This window comes from Stegastes partitus, unplaced genomic scaffold, assembly GCF_000690725.1.
Source record: "Stegastes partitus isolate 25-593 unplaced genomic scaffold, Stegastes_partitus-1.0.2 Scaffold38, whole genome shotgun sequence".
Lineage (NCBI taxonomy): Eukaryota > Metazoa > Chordata > Actinopteri > Pomacentridae > Stegastes > Stegastes partitus.
Genome location: NW_007577769.1, coordinates 50,543 through 66,820, shown reverse-complemented (window position 1 = coordinate 66,820; position 16,278 = coordinate 50,543). Strand labels below are relative to the sequence as shown.

The following is a 16,278-nucleotide window of genomic DNA, read 5'->3' as shown; positions in this document are numbered from 1 at the left end:
GTAGAAGAGAAACTTATACGATGTCATCTGCCTCTTGTGTATCTGCCATCTAAGGGCACAGTGATGGACATATTTTTCTTGGCAAGGAACAGACAGACTGCGAGATACGGATTCAGGAAGGCCTGATGAGGGATGATGTCCTGAATTTCCCCGCAACTCTCCTCATTTCACCCATTTAAAAATAACAATGCATAATTATTCTAATTGGCACAAGACCGTCATCAGTGGTTTGATTGTATGGAACATTGTGTCTGTGTATGTGTGTGGCACTCTAATGAGATGCTTGGGTGTTTTGCAAAACACTGCCACTGAATTTCCATCTCCAGGACATGGGCGGGTCAGGGGATCGTGAGATCTGGCATAAGATTAAGGAAACAAATCCAAAATGGACTGCACATACTTACCATGTCTTGTCTTATACTCCTCTGGCCATCTGTAGGACCCTTGGGGCAACAGAGTTCCCAAACTTCAGTTCACCGGGCAAAAAATAGGCACCAGTTTAATCACAAGCGCTTGTTTGTTGGATGAGACCTGCCTGAGAAGGAAAATAACAGTAAGGCTGAACAGAAAGAAGAGACTCAGACTCAGCACAGATTCTGCCGGATTACCTGCTTGGTGATTCTGAAATTTGGGAAGCTGCTAAGACAGTCTAGACAGTTTAACCCTAGAACACTAACGCTAAAATTAGTAACACTATCACTAACGCCGGGTATATTTTACACGATATAATAATCTGGATAAAACATAGTTTTCATTCATTTATGTAAAAGTACAACACTGTATGACAAATTGTAGGACTCTTCTTTAATTTCCCAATATACAATATCACATAAAATTAAAAAAAGGTACCATGGGGGACCCTATAAAAAGGCAGCAAAATTATTGAAAAATCAGGTAATCCTTAACGAGGAATTTCCAAACAGAAAAAATAATGGAACTGGGAACTTGTTAAATGGTAAATGGACTGCACTTTTATAGCGCTTTTCTACCTTTGCGGCACTCAAAGCACTTTACAATGTTTCACCCATTCACACACACATTCATACACCAATGGCGACAGAGCTGCCATGCAAGGCGCTAATCTGCCATTGGGAGCCATTTGGGGTTCAGTGTCTTGCCCAAGGACACTTCGGCATGTGGGGGGAACCAGGGATCAAACCGCCAACCTTGCCATCAGTGGCCAACCCGCTCTACCACCTGAGCAACAGCCACCTTTCGTTGTTCCTTGTTCCACCCATTCCTGGGACATGTGAGCCTTGTCTGGTGAAGGCACAGTCTTCATCACTGACAGCTGTGGCAGAGATTGATGAAAAAAGGCATTTTTTGAGAGGGGAAAACTACCAAATTTTTTTGACTACATGAATTTCCTTGGAAAGACTCCATACCAGAACCAAACTGAGCCTTCACCAGACCAGGCTCACATGTCCCAGTCCTACAGTTTGTCATACAGTGTTGTACTTTTACATAAATTGATGAAAACTATATTTTATCTGGAATATTATATTGGGTAAAATATACCCGGCGTTACTGATAGTGTTACTAATTTTAATGTTAGTGTGTTCAGTCAGGTATTTCACCGATTTTCTGGACATTTCTTTTTTTTTCCTCTCTCTGAGTGCTACAGCTTCACTTGGAGCTAGGTAGCTAAAAGCTTAGCTTTAGTAAAAAAAAAATCTGCGTAGCTAATGATTGCAGATGTAAATGAACAGCATTGGAGCATTGCAGAGAAACTAGGCCTGTGATAGGATGACAGCTGTGGATGAAATGGGCCAGAGGATGTGGCCTGAATGTTGTTTCCCTTGAAAAGTCCAAAGAGTGCCTGATTTCAACACACAAACACTAACATTGGGTAAATTCCACCCATAAAATATGTTGCCCTCTATGACTAACGCCGGGTGAAAATCACCCGAACGCATGCCTCTTGAAAAAACCATAGATGGGAGGTGGGAAACAAACAGACCACTAATGACATCAATGAGGCAGCCTGAAGCTACCCAAGGACCCATGCAGCTCAGACAGCAGCAACACAATGAAAATCATATGAGAAAAATCGTGCGGGTGAAAATCACCCGGCGTTAGTGTTCTAGGGTTAAAGCGGAGCCACAGTATGGCCGCTTCTGTTTCATTGCACTGAACTCTTGGGATAAATCATTGTCTGCTTAGATTTATGGAGGCCTCCTATAATTAAACCTAAAGTTGCAAGAAGAGGTGTTGGAAAAAATGTTCTCAACTAGATTTTATTAAAAAAAACAATTATGTAGGTAACAAGTCAGAATTGTGTGACTAACCACTTCAACTGCCACCCTGCTGAGTTCCTAAAATGCCCATTAGGTTGTGATTCACTTCTGCATCACAGTCCACATTCAACCCAGCTGAGACAGTAATTCAGTTGGATAGTGGCTACTTTTCCCTTCACATGACAATCTTTTGAGCAGCATTATGTAAGTCCTCATCAAAGGCCTTCTTTCCTAAAAAAAAAAGAGTGTCCGTCCGGCTGAGAATCTCCTCCGCTGCATAACACCGGACCACTGCCTGCAGACTGCCGCCATTGAGTTTTCTCATCCTGGCATGAATTCATCGGTCTTTGACACACTCAGGTCAGAGTAGTCTGGTCAAAGTGAGCTTTTGTAAACCTGTGCTGTTAACATTCACAGCAAAAAAAAGCACTCAGAAAGAGCCATCAAAATGAGATTCTTTCCATTCATCACACACCCTGAAGAATCGCAACTCACCATTTACTCCTACTTACATAAGGATGTACACATAACAGAAAGCAATAGGCAATAGGCACAGTGTAAAAACTAATGAGTGACTGCATTGAAAACTGTGAAATATTAACCCTTTTTGATGATCTTGTGTCCAACAGCAGCGTTTGTGATGGAATTTTTTCAAGCACAGGCATAAAATTGCTGTAGGTAAAGGCTTTGTATGCACGAAGCAGGTGGGTTTTAGTTACAGTAGGACTATGCATGCATGTGCTGGGGCTGGTGTACCATTTCCATCTCTTGTGTCAATCACATTTTCATTACATTATGACGTCTTTACAGTATCACCTGCAGGACGATGGAAAACACAGTCTTGCTTACAGGTGCATGAGGGGAAAAAAAGTGAGAGTTGGAAACTGCTGTGGGTTGGTTCACTTTTATCAGATGAATCAGTCAGCTTCAGTATCTCTCATTTCAGAGTGTGTGGTTTCAGGAAGGGCTGCGAGGTGGCTCGGTGGTTAGCATTGTTGCCTCGCAAGCAAGAAGGTTGCAGCGTGGGTTCTCTCTGGGTTTTCCAGTTTCCTCCCCACACAGTCCAAAAACATGTTGAGGTTAATTGGTGATTCTAAATTGTCCGTAGGTGTGAATGTGAGTGTGCTTGGTTGTCTGTCTGTTAGTGTCGCCCTGCGATAGACTGCAGACCTGTCCAGGGTGTCCCCTGCCTTCGCCCTCAGTCAGCTGGGATAGGCTCCAGCCCTCCATGACCCTAGTGAGGATTAAGCGGTGTATAGATAATGGATGGATGGACGGTTTCAGGAATGAGAGCCTTAAGTGGAACAGTTAGTGACACGGAAGTTTAGAATTAAGCAGGTTAAGGTGTCCAAAAAAATGCAGTTTTTCTATACTATGCAGTGTGCTGCAGGACACATGTAGAAAGAGACGAGAGATGGCGTAAATCTGCATTTAAAAAAAACGAATAATTCCAAAAATGTCCCTCTGAACCTCTGACTTTCCCGTCCTGTCTGTGGCATTCAGACCCAAGTCCAAACTTTGACTTCAGGACTGTGTTGTAATCTCTGCATTACCCACATAAACTGTTTTACTGCTACACAAGCAGGAATTATGACAGCGTTTAAACAGACATACTGAACAATAAAGCCTTTATTTTTTTGTCTTTCCATAGTTCAAGTTTGTCAGTCCCACCCAGTGAAAAGGTGGCAAATAGAGTGAAGGAGTAAGAGGTAGAGCAAGTGTTCCATTCTCATTGTGATCAGCGTAAAAACTCACTTTTACACACCAAGGGAATGGCCATCCAAAGAAGGCCGACTGAAAAAAAGAAAATGAAATAAAAACTAAAAACTAAAAATAATAAAATAACAGCAGCTTCTTTGTGGTGTTGCTAGCTTTCCCTTATAATTCACAATCATAAATACTCCTAACTCACTGACTTTTGATAAAGGTAGCACTACAGTGTAAACCAGAGGCAATGAGTGCTAGCCACGAACACAGGCACGGCAGTCATCATCACTATCGTTATCATCATCACCACTATCATCGTCATCATCATCATCATCATCACAGTCTCTGAACACTTGGAGTGGGGAAACTGCCACATGACAAGGGCCTCTTGCTATGTGTCCCAGGGGCTCTGCATAGTATGGTCTGACAGAAGAGATAATGGCTGCCCGCCACGGACTGAAAAGAGGATCTTGGTCCAGCACTCAAGGAGAGTACGACCTGGGGAAGAAAAAAAAAAAAAAAAAAAATGGGGCCGTCTCTGCATACTGTATGGGAGAGCACAGAAACCTGAGCAGTGGAGCCTGACAGCACATCAGTCCAAAATAGGTGTACGATAGTCAGCTGGCCCTGTGAGTACTAAGTGTTTGTTTGTGTGTGTGTGTGTGTGTGTGTGTGTGTGTGTGTGTGTGGGTCACACTGCATTAAAACTAACTAATACCAACCACTCTACCATTCATCTACACTGGGAAAGGTTGGGACAGTGCCATTACACATTAAAAAAGGAGATAATATTTACATCTTCAACACATAAATTATTTCCCTAACATACTGTCTCTGTAAGGCATATTAAGGTCTCTGAAACAACAAAAACGTAAGCACCTCTTATGAGGTCTACGCTGACTGTAGAGTTGAAAAGAATGGGAAAGAGTAAAACAAGACAAGTTAAAATGTTGTTGAAATAAAATCAAAAATGCAGGCCAGAACAAGTCGAAAAGAGAGAAACACAATTAACGCAGTAATTCATGAGAACAATTTGCAAAATGGCACATAGAAGGAGGATAAAGCTGTGAGCTTGACGAGGCAACCTCTGAATACTTAGAGTAACAATGGCAGCACTGGAGCTGGCTCTTTAATACCCAAGAAATAAGAACAATACGGAGGGGTCACTGCGTGGAGGGCTGTGCCTCGGATCACTGATGATATGGGACGTCTTACATTCCTGCCTCACGCCACCAAGAGATCTGGGAATGACTTGCAACTCCTCCTGCCCAGAATGTGACCGTTGTCATTTCTTACAAGTTTAGTTTTGAGCCCTGGAGCCTCCCACAGCCCAGCCTGCGACACCTGCAGCCCCTGCACTGACCAGTCACATCGGGGCAGAACAGGTCAAACCTGATGTGATCTCACAAATAAGGCCCTAGTCCGGTAAAATTCACACTTGTCGATGAAATACAGTATCAAAATTCTGTATAATGATAAAACATACAAACGGATATGCAAATATAACTTTCAATACACAACAACATACACATTAACTGTTGGTTCTGCAGATGAAAGTATGCATACAATATGTGTCACAAACAAATAATTGGCTGGCTCTGTCCACTCTGAAGAGAGAGATAAGAAGGGGGGGGTTTGGGGGGCAAAAACAAAAAAACAAGACAAAAACTATAGATTAGGTTCAGTTCATATTTGTCATGTTGGATAACTGCTCACACGGGAAGCTTGGAGGAGTGAATTAAACCTCTCCAGTTGACCGTACAAGTTCATATTACCACCGCTCTCCCACTCCAGTGCTGCTGGGCTGTTGTCAGTCTTTGGGTCACCCCCCTATTGTGTGTGGGTGTATGAGAGTCTGTCATTCCAGTGAGTTTTAAAAAAAGGTAGGCCATTGGTTCGTTTGCTGAGAGGTCCCGCCTACCCTGACGCGATGGAGCCCGGAGGGAGACCGTCAGTCATCTAAGATGACCTTGACAAAACTGGCCACATCTGTCTCTTTGGAGTCATGCAGGGTGAAAAATGGATGTTTCTGCATTGAAAGAAGAAATAAAGCATAGTAAGAATTATATTCTTAAATGACAAACTACATTCTAAATGATGTCTTTGTTGTTATATAGTCTTGGTGTTTTGTGAGGTAAGTCTGGCCTCTTGAGGAAGCGATAAAACATAAAAACAACTAACCATTAATTCTGTATACGCTGGTCTTTCGTTCGGCTTCTTTCTTAAGCTGTAAAAAAAAAAAAAAGAAGAAGAAGAAAGAGTTGGGGGGGGCGAAGAAGAAAAAAAAAGAAAAAAACATAGTGTAAATGCATTTGAACTTCATTCAAACCACATCTAAAAATACAACGATACAGAAAGATCATTTGAAGTCATGCTGGAGCTTGACATACTGTACTGATGCCTCCTCTCTCAGTAAACACAGAGCAAACACTGACCCCTGCTGGGCTTCGCTGCCAATTTTCATTTCTTTTTTTTTTGTAACCACAAGGTAAGGAGGACTGTGATGCTGTCATTGAGTGTGAGGCTCACCACTGGGAGATGAAGTCTACAAACTCTGGGGAGAAACGGTCAGCAGGCAGCTGTGGAGACGGTTCATCCACCACCTGTTTGAGCTGCTGGAACGGGGTGCCCCATGAGTCGTAGGGGAATTTCAGGATGGCAAGCTCAATCTAGAACACAGAGAACGCCTGATTTAACAAGGATTATGCACATTTCAGCGGAATTTCATGACTGCATGTTGCGGTTTTGGTCATCTAAGTGCAAAGGTTGGAAATTCTGGGTGGGTAACATCCACTACCAAAAGAAACTCAAGCTATTTTCAACATTTTAGAAAATTATTTAGTCATCTGTGAAGAGTTTTGCAACGGTCTAATTTTGCACTATTGGACACATAGAACATTGTTGATATATTTCATGGACTAAACAGTTATTTCATGCAACATTTTTGGACAATTGAGATAAAGAAGTATGTGAATGGTGGATCAATGGACCAGTTTTTACAAAAAAAAAAAAGTGCTACATTTGTGCTTCATGTCACAGTAAATGGAGTTAAAGTCAAGGTAATATGAATAAATAGAAATTCTGTCAATCTGTAAACCATGCGTGTAATCTGGTATCAACGCGGTACAGATATCAAAACTGTCAAGGGTCACCATGACTCAGCATGAGTGAGGCACTGGTGGTGCTGCATCTCCTTTGACAGTTTGGTCAATATGCAAATTAACCATCTAAAAAAATATAACTTAATGAGAGGCACACTGACAATGCGTGTACTCTCTGTAATGCATTTTGTAGCCTAGTCAAGAAAATTGCAGTTTAAATAAAAGTTTATTAGTTTATTATTGTCATATAACTGCTAGGATCGGCTGGATTATGGAGGTGAAGTGATTACATAAGACTAAACCAACATTTACATATTGCTGATTTCCATCAGTGTCAGCAATATGTGAAACTCAGAGAAGCAAACTAGTCAATACACATAAAAGCGATCATTATCCTGCAGGCATGTCAACGTCAGTCATGATTTTATCTACATTCAAATGCTATAACAGAACAGTGAGTCAAGGATGTTAGAAGAGCAGCAATAATAGTGGATTTCTCTCGTAGTTTATTCACTCCCTGCATTAATGTCAATCATTAACATTGGTCTGTGAGTAGAACTAACTAAATGTTCTCTATACAAACTCACCATTGTGATACCAAGACTCCATATGTCTGACTTGACACTGTAGCCTTTCTGGTTTAGGTCAGGGTTGATCCGCTCAGGCTGCAGAAGAAATCAATACATAGAGAAACAGATAAGTACCAAATATTATCTGAGAGTAATTGGAAAAATAAAGATGCAGATTATTCTGGATTCTACTATTCAGGCTTTCCTTATCAACTGAAAAAGTTCATTTCAATAATAGACAGTATCACTCTACAATGTAAAAATGGTATAGAGAGTGAGAATAACCTCTATAGGAGAATTATAATTAATAGGCTGGCTTTATAACCCCATTGAACAGGCAAGATGTCTGAAAGTGTAGAATGTAGGACAGTGGAGGCCTGACTTGTATCAGTCTGTGGTCAAGATATCCAAGTGGTGATGGAGTTCCTGGCCTGTGAATATCTGGCTTTTCTCCAACTGATGAGAAGCTCATCAGACTGAGACGCTGACACAGACCAGGTCTCGCTGAGTGTTACAATTCTTCCTCCAAAATAATCTTTTCCTAGATCTCAGGTAGCTGCTTCCTGGACTCTTGTGCCCGATGTCCACTTACCGCCATGTAGGGCTTGCAGCCTGCATCCATTGTTTTAGCCACAGAGTCCACCAGGTGGCCACTGATGCCAAAGTCACACATTTTCACTTGGCCCTGAGTATTGATCAGAACATTGGAGGGCTTCACATCTGGAGAGAGACAGTGTTGGGAGTGTAAAGAAAGACAACACAGCAAATCAACAAAGGCAAACTTAATTTGGAACAAGAAGACTGTGATGATTTAATCTTTTTTTTACCTCTGTGTATCACTGACAGGTTACTGTGCAGATGCTCTAACGCCTTGACAATCTGCGGAGTAAAACAAAGGAATATGAAACATGGACTTCTTTAATAAATGTATTTGACTTGCACTCTTTATAATTCAAGAATAACACTGACTGCTTTACATACACATAATAAAAATACTAAATTACAACTTTGTTTACTAATCTGCTAATTGTTGGGTCTGATCATATAATTTTCCTCCATATTACAGAATTTTAAGCAGCCACAAACATCTAGATAACACTGAAATAGTGAGCATAGTCTTAGCCTACATTAAATTAAAATAAGTACAAAAAAAAGAGACAAAAACAGCTTTGACACTTAATTCACAAAAAAGGGCAGTTTGAAATTTTGGGGGAGTTATGTGATCTGATTATTTCTTGACAAACAATAAATGTATCCATCTGCCAAGCATTTCCATCCAGAGCATCTCCAGCTTGAGTTCTGGCTGCCTGGCAACCTTTACAAGACAACACCACTCCAGAATGTCACTGCTCCCAGCTGTTGTTCAAAAATATAATAATTCAGCACAAAACCAAAAGCTATTGCTCTTTGAGATTGTGCTCAGACAAAAAGTGAATGAGCACATCCTCCCAAAACTATAACCCATTCCTTCACAGCTGTGGTAGATTATATTTTTTAGACAAATTTTTTTTTTTTAAATTACCTTTAAACATACTGTTATTTAAATGGTCTGAGAGGAAAGTAAACTACTGCACCTCCTCTTGGCTCCATTTTTAGGCTTTCAAAAGATACAATCAAGGGTCTTTTCACCCAGGGCAGGTGAGACAGTATAGGTCTGGAGTGAGAGTAGGGTGAGGTTGTATAATAGGTAAGATGGAGGATGTTTAATCAGAAGACCTGGCTTTGAATCCTGAGTGAATAAACAAATGAATTTGACTTTTAGCTGGATTATTTTTGCGCATTTCAAGTACGTGCTCATGTGGTGGGAGGGGCTTACAACAGAAAGGGCACATGGAAGAACTGCAGGAGTAAGGCTGTATATTTTCAAATTCTTGTGTTTTTCCAGCTTTCTGCCTGCAGCAGCTATAATATAATAATAACAAGTGCACTCGATATCTTAGGGACACTGCTAAGTGACTGTAAAATGTGGAGGGCAGGACGTACTGCTACTGTAATCTTGCCCAAGATGTCCTCTGGAATGGTTTTGCCTTTCTCGATAACCTTCTTGTAGAACTTATCCAAAGACGTGTCCATCAGTTCCATGCAGATCCAAACATCCCCCTGAAAGACAGAAGATACCCCAAAATAAGATGATAAGACTCAGAAGCACAAGGCCAAACGAGTCATAAATCGATGAGATTTAAGCGCTGGGTTCACCTCTCGAAAGAGGGCACCATAGAAGGTCACAGTGTAGAAACAGTCCACTGTTCTCATGGAAATGTCCAGGTCCATCAGAAGCCTTTTCTGCTCCAAAGTGTTGACTGTGGCACGAATCCTCTGGAGACACAACCATCACAGATTGGCTGTCAGTTTCATCACAGGGCAGATATAGCTTAAATCAAATATGTGTCCTAAATAAACCCCCCCAACTCCCCCATCCCTAATCCACCCGCCCCCGGTCAATGACCCCAAAGATCCAATCCAAATGTTTACAAGCTGAGATCATATACCAAATACATCTATGACTTATGGTACTATTTTAAAACCGCGGTGCATTTACAGAGATGACAAATCAGGTAACTGGAGTAGCAGCTTCCCAGCCTACCTTGACAGCCATGATAACACCACTGGGCACATGTTTCATCTTGTCCACCACCCCATACGCTCCCCTCCCCAGCTCTGCAATCTGCTCCAAGTCATCTGCCTTCACCACAAAGTTCTGGACACAAGAAGCAGAAGTTGTGATCACGGATGTATTCAGCTCAGCAGGAATAAATAAATAAATAAGATCAGCGTGTTTCAGACAAATACAAAGAGCCAACTTTACCTGATCTCCAATTGTCACACAAGCTTTAGAGTCAAGATCTCGAGGGGGCCTGCAGTTTAAAAAAATAAAAATAAAATAAACAACAGCAGTGTGATCGGTTACAATTTCACAATTTTTAGTTTGCCATTAAATAATCCATATAACTCTGCCACCATCAACTGACACAGGCTGGCACACATTGTGGTTTTTAAAGGGGTTACGCGGTAGAAGATATTTTAGTCTCTTTTCTCTCTATGAATCAACTAGATGCTAATTAGTGAGCTTTGGATGTGCTACCAGCATGCTATCTTTGGGGATATGTAGGCCAGCTGTGTCCCTGTTTCCAGTCTTTGGGTTAAGTTATGCTAGTCATCACCTGGCTGTAGCTTTTAAAGAGAAAATTTGTCATCAAACTCTCAGCCAAAAAGCAAGTAAGCACATTTTTTCCAAATGTTGCCCTATTCCTTTAATTTGATTACTTGAGGTCATGATTTAACTCTTGTCCATTTGTTAATTAGTGCATCTCCAAATGTCTGGTAGTCTCCAACTAAAGGAATCAGACACCTGAGGTTTCAAAAACCAGCACTAATTCATCAGTAGATATTCATGTTTTTGTGTTATGACAGAGCTATATATAAAGTGGGACATTACACAGCTATAAAATAAACTTCAGAGCTTCCTGCTGGGCAAACTATATAAATGTTAAATCCTTGGTTTCTTTGCAATGCAGTTTTTTGTTGCAGGCATATACACAGATACACGTGTAGCTGCAATACGCTATGAGTAGTCAATAACCTAACCGGACCAATCTGACATTTGGGCCGGTTTTGAGATCTTCTTTGGCTGCTCCAAGTGTTGACACAAGTCCACTGGGGGGGGAAAAAAAGGAGTCTTACGCTGTTGCTGCTGGTGGGGCTGGTGTGAACACTTCTTTGGCCAGCTTCAGCCCAGGGTTCTTCTTCTTCGCTAAGGTACAGGAAATAAAAGCAAAAACAGACATTACCATCCCAGCTCTATGACTGACATACAGTGATCAATAAAGCTGGATTTAGCCGCAGCCACAAGCTGGTATAATTAGCAGTCTTATGTCGAAAGCAAATGGACTTCCCATCTGCACTCTAATGAGCTCATTTACTACATTACTCTGATTTTATAGCAGACTTTTTGCCACAATAGACACTCAAAGTTCAAATTCAGACCACTTAGTGTCAACTAAATGGACGTTGCTTGTTTTCATTAATGCACACTTGCCCGTTGATACAGGATTTTGTTCCACTCTTGGAGTAGGGAGTGTTTTTTTAAAGCCAATTTGCAGCTGCCACTGACACAAACTATAGCAAATGATTTGTTATCTAACTTGAGATTAGGTGTACACAAAGTTAAAGCCCTGCCATAGAAAGAAGGTGGACTAAATGACTAATCAACATTGGTATGATGACTCAAACGGAGCGAGGGCGGGGGGTGGAGGGCAGAGAATCAAACCTTCCTTCCTGTCATGATTTTTTTTTAACCACTACAAACTCCACTAACGTGTTGTTTTTAAAACTTGTTTTTCTTTTTAATATACAGTCGGGGATCTAGGGCATATTGTTCTAAACTGCAAAGCTCTGGGACCTTTCTGTGTTAAATCAGTGACAGCAATCCATTCATAAACACAGTTTACCAGCACCCTCTGGGACTTCCCACAAGGGGCTGCGAGAATGACACAGCTACCGAGCCTGTGAGCAGCAACACAGGAAAATAGCTCAACTTTTCTTGACACGGACAATCATGTTCAGCATGTTTGCTCTTGCTGCAAGGTCAAGAGGAAAAACAGTACACTTTACTTGAACTTTTATCTGTGTGTTTGCTAGGGCTGCCAGGCCACAATTAGGATATGATGAGAAACAGTTTAGACCCGGCTGCTTGTTACACACAAGTCAGTCTAGGCTGTGCAACTCCACATTATGCACACAAGCCATGATCACTTCTGAACAAATTCTTTATCAAACTCGCAAAATGTATGAATATTACTGCTATGCTCTGAGGGGAATCACGACACTCCAGCATGGAGGAAGTATGACTGGGTAAACCCCTCCTTGCTCGATCAAACTGGAAGGGAAGTGAACTTTGACAAAGATTTTAGATTCTATGGCCTACCAATGAAACTTAGCCACATCCATTTTGTGTTGCAACCCTAAAATAAGCCTACAGTGTCTGGACAGACTCTGGTAGTCTCATGTGGTAGGGAGAGATTGAGTGTGATTTACTCACACATGCTCAGTCAAAAATAGATTTTGCATTTCCTCTGCGTGGGATAAAGCATGAGCACTCAAAGTCTTCAGATGACCTGACAAATAAGACAGGCTTTTGCTCACGCAACAAAATGAGGGTAGCATGCGGACATGCCGGTGCAGTACTAAAACATTTGACATACCAAAGCTGTTTTTAAGCTGTTAGAGATATTTAACAATGCTGTGCTGCTGCAGGGAGTCTACCCTCCATACATGCAGTCTACAGTGGCGTATGCTAGAGTTTGAATTAAGCATGAGTTACCGCTTGGTCACTGTGAAGTTTTCATGGCCTTGAAATACAGCTCCCCTCAGGTAGCCGTCTTGTTCGGGGGCCCAATGCATGGTGTGTGCATTGACCCTGTGGGCTAGGGCTGAGTGGGATATGACTCACAGCCAGTCAGACTGGACGCATCCGTTCAAAACACAACAACTGTCAGGACCCTTTGGGAAATATGAGGTCACTTCACTTGGCCTGTTTGCTGTCCCTGATAGGGCACACCAAGGCCAGCTGCCCCGCACCTTTCTGCTGCAAGACCTGCCTGGTCCTCACACTGCACCTCACACGACACAATAGTGCCATGACATTAGCCAAAGCTGCAGTCAAAGTATATCAAGGTTGCACATGAAAAGTGCATAAAAACATGTAGTGTTTTCACAGAAAGAATCTAAGCAATAAGCATTTCAGTGCAGATTAGGAGTCCCCCTGATTAACTGGAATTAATGCCACTGTTAGTGATAATAATAAAGAATAATATCGGTGTGGACTGAAACCTTGTTTTGTATCCAATACAGCACAAGTCACATTCTGCAACTACAATCTCCCCACCGCACTTTGTTTTTAATTGCATGGGAAGACATATGTTGACCTAAATTGTATTTTATTTTCAGTATTGATCATGGTACCTTAGTTACTAGAGGTACCCACTACAGGACAGCAGATGTAAATTGGTGCACATTTCCAAGAAATCCAAAAATTCTTAGGAAACTGATGATGTTTAGTGGAAAATACCCAGAGCACAGCAATACATACATAATGTGAACAAGAATTTCTGGATTGTGCATGGGGATCAAAGTGTCAATAGCTATGTGGCGAGTCACCATCAGGAAGCTCCAGCCTTAGAGTGGGTCCATATACAGACAATGATGACTCATGCACAGATAATCTTCCACACCACCCTATCAGGGAAAACCCAATCTCCAAACATGCCTCAGCAATGCAGTGAACTGCACAGCAATGCACTTAGGCCCAACACCATTGACCACAAAACTCCTTATAATGGCCAGAATTGAAAAAAAAAGGCATCTTCACAAAGACACCCTGGACCCGCTTTGCTTTGCACACTGCACAGAACCTGTGTAGCAGCTCTCTGCTTGCAGCCAGTGAACTGTCAACAAAGAGACACTGCACTATTGCTGCTGCAAGTCAAAACATGCCATGGTAGGCCAAAGGCTGTGATTGCCTGAGCAGCCAATCTACACAGCCCTCTCAAAACAGTGTGTACTCCCGACCATGGTAACGCTAGTATGATTGTGTAACAGCACAAGCGGTGAACTTGAAATGTAAATTGACATCATCATCATGCTCTGTGTGTGTGTGTGTGTGTGTGTGTGTGTGTGTGTGTGTGTGACGCAGAGGAAGAACCTTGATTTTTCCAAGGTGTGTATTTTATCCAACAGTGTGCAGTAATTACACAGCACAGGCTCGCTGGCTGACTGACTCTTCAGTCAGTGTGTGATAGTGTTCTGCTTCTTTGGCATCGCAGTCCGTTTTAAAAATAAAGGAATTTCCACAGCGGAAAAAAACACACACATTTTCACGGACGCGGAGCTAAAAATATTTTAGCGCTAACCAAAACGAGCAATCGATGATCCATGAGTCAACGGTCGAAACGTACAAACACCTGTGGTACCAATGCGCTTTCCTTTCACGGAAAGAGAGAAACTAATCGGTGTTTTCCAGCCGAGAAGCAAGTTGGTTGATAATTACAGCTTGGCAAAAGTCCTTTATTGTCGTGAAAACGGTGTTAGCTAACCACAACACGATGCGAGTTTAGCATTTAGCTAGCGTTTTAACAATAAAAGCTAGCAACTTGCAAGCTAGCAGTGGATGAACAAGTTAACAACAGAAACCAGGGTGTTTAGAGGCTTCGCATAGTGATAGAAAGCAGGAAAGACATGCTGGCTAGCTTCTTTTTCCTCTTCTTAAACATGCAGCTCTCCACCTGGGAAGGTTACATTTCTCCTACACAGCTAGCTAAACTACTTTAACGCAAACTGCACGTCGCTACTTGGACTTTATGCATGTGTGCTTTTAAAAAAATGGAGAGAAAAAACACACTTACCTCCTTTGGACAGAGACATTTCCCCTTTGCTTTGATGAGGGGGAAGGGAAGCACAAAGACTTTTGCCTTTTTTTTTTTTTTTTTACTCCCTCCCTCCCTCCGTGCATCTACCCTTACACCCGCTCAGGATCGCTGGCTTGTGGTGCAAGATCTGGCAGCGACTAAAACGACGCGCTTCGTCTTCGTGCAAGCTCGAAACTTCGACCAGCAGCTTAAGCCTTCTAAGATCGACGAGCAGATGGATGCACAACTTTAAAGAAAGCTGTGCAGTTCACGCTAGTTTGCTAACAAAACCTGCACTCGGGTGGCCAAAGTCTGACAGCTGAAGGTTTCAGCGACGTGATGGCGTACTTCCTGACTCCCGCTAAGCATCATGGGATGTGTAGTTTGTTCTGAGTGAGCACTTTCTCTGTAAACAAAGAAATATTTTCCCTCAACAAAGATAAAATAAAACAATACAACTATTGTATTTTGTTTAATCAAAGTTTATTTTGCAAATCCCTTACAGTTCACCACAGACAACTTTTATCCTATTGTATTTTATCATATTCATTTTTTTTGTTATTATTTATGTCAGGAAAATCACATACTGGTATCATTTCTTTACAAGCTAAATAAAAATGCATGTGTGACAATGAATAAGAAAGCAAAGTGTAAAGGGGCTATACTTAACTTCTACAGTCTTTACAGTCTTACAAGTACAGTACACAAAGGAACAAGGGATCGACTGAATATCGGTTTGGCCAATTACAGGATCAAATATTTTGCCTTTCCCCCCCATTTTTTCACCAATTCCTGATTTAAAAAAACTTACTTTAAACATGCACTAATGTGACTGATTTTGCCACTTCTCTTTGTCTATAGTCACCACTCTGTGGTCTCCAGCAATGTCCCAACCACAGCTTTTGATTGGCTACACGGCATGAGTAACTGACTACTACCAACAATGAAGGACAAAAGTTGTAGTTTTTCTTTCAATTCTTTCTTTTTTCTCTTTCAATTTATTTCAGTTTTTACTGTATATATATTGACAAATGTATATATATATATATATTGCTTTCAAATATTAGTTTTTGGTCCCCATAATTTCTTATAATCATTTTGAATATCAGCCCTGAAAAAACCATATTGGTCGACCCCATAAGGAAAACTGATAACAATATTCTCTTCAGTTTACACATAATGGTATGTAACTTTCAAACAGATGTATAAGTGTATGACAAGTGCTATGAACTAAGAATCTAAATTTTACTGCTTAAAGAGG

At 41.4% G+C, this 16,278-nt stretch overlaps 1 protein-coding gene across 1 annotated transcript; it reads right to left on the bottom strand.

Moving 5' to 3' along the window:
- Positions 1-3,848: 3,848 nt before the first annotated feature.
- Positions 3,849-15,319, bottom strand: LOC103373127 (dual specificity mitogen-activated protein kinase kinase 6). Its single transcript, XM_008302946.1, has 12 exons — positions 15,015-15,319; positions 11,296-11,365; positions 10,421-10,469; positions 10,199-10,312; positions 9,811-9,930; positions 9,598-9,714; positions 8,442-8,493; positions 8,207-8,334; positions 7,633-7,710; positions 6,474-6,613; positions 6,126-6,171; positions 3,849-5,973 (listed from the first exon to the last, which is right to left on the bottom strand). The coding sequence occupies exons 1-12, from the start codon at positions 15,031-15,033 to the stop codon at positions 5,896-5,898; spliced, it is 1,011 nt and encodes a 336-aa protein (XP_008301168.1). The 5' UTR covers positions 15,034-15,319; the 3' UTR covers positions 3,849-5,895.
- Between the last annotated feature and the right edge of the window lie 959 nt (positions 15,320-16,278).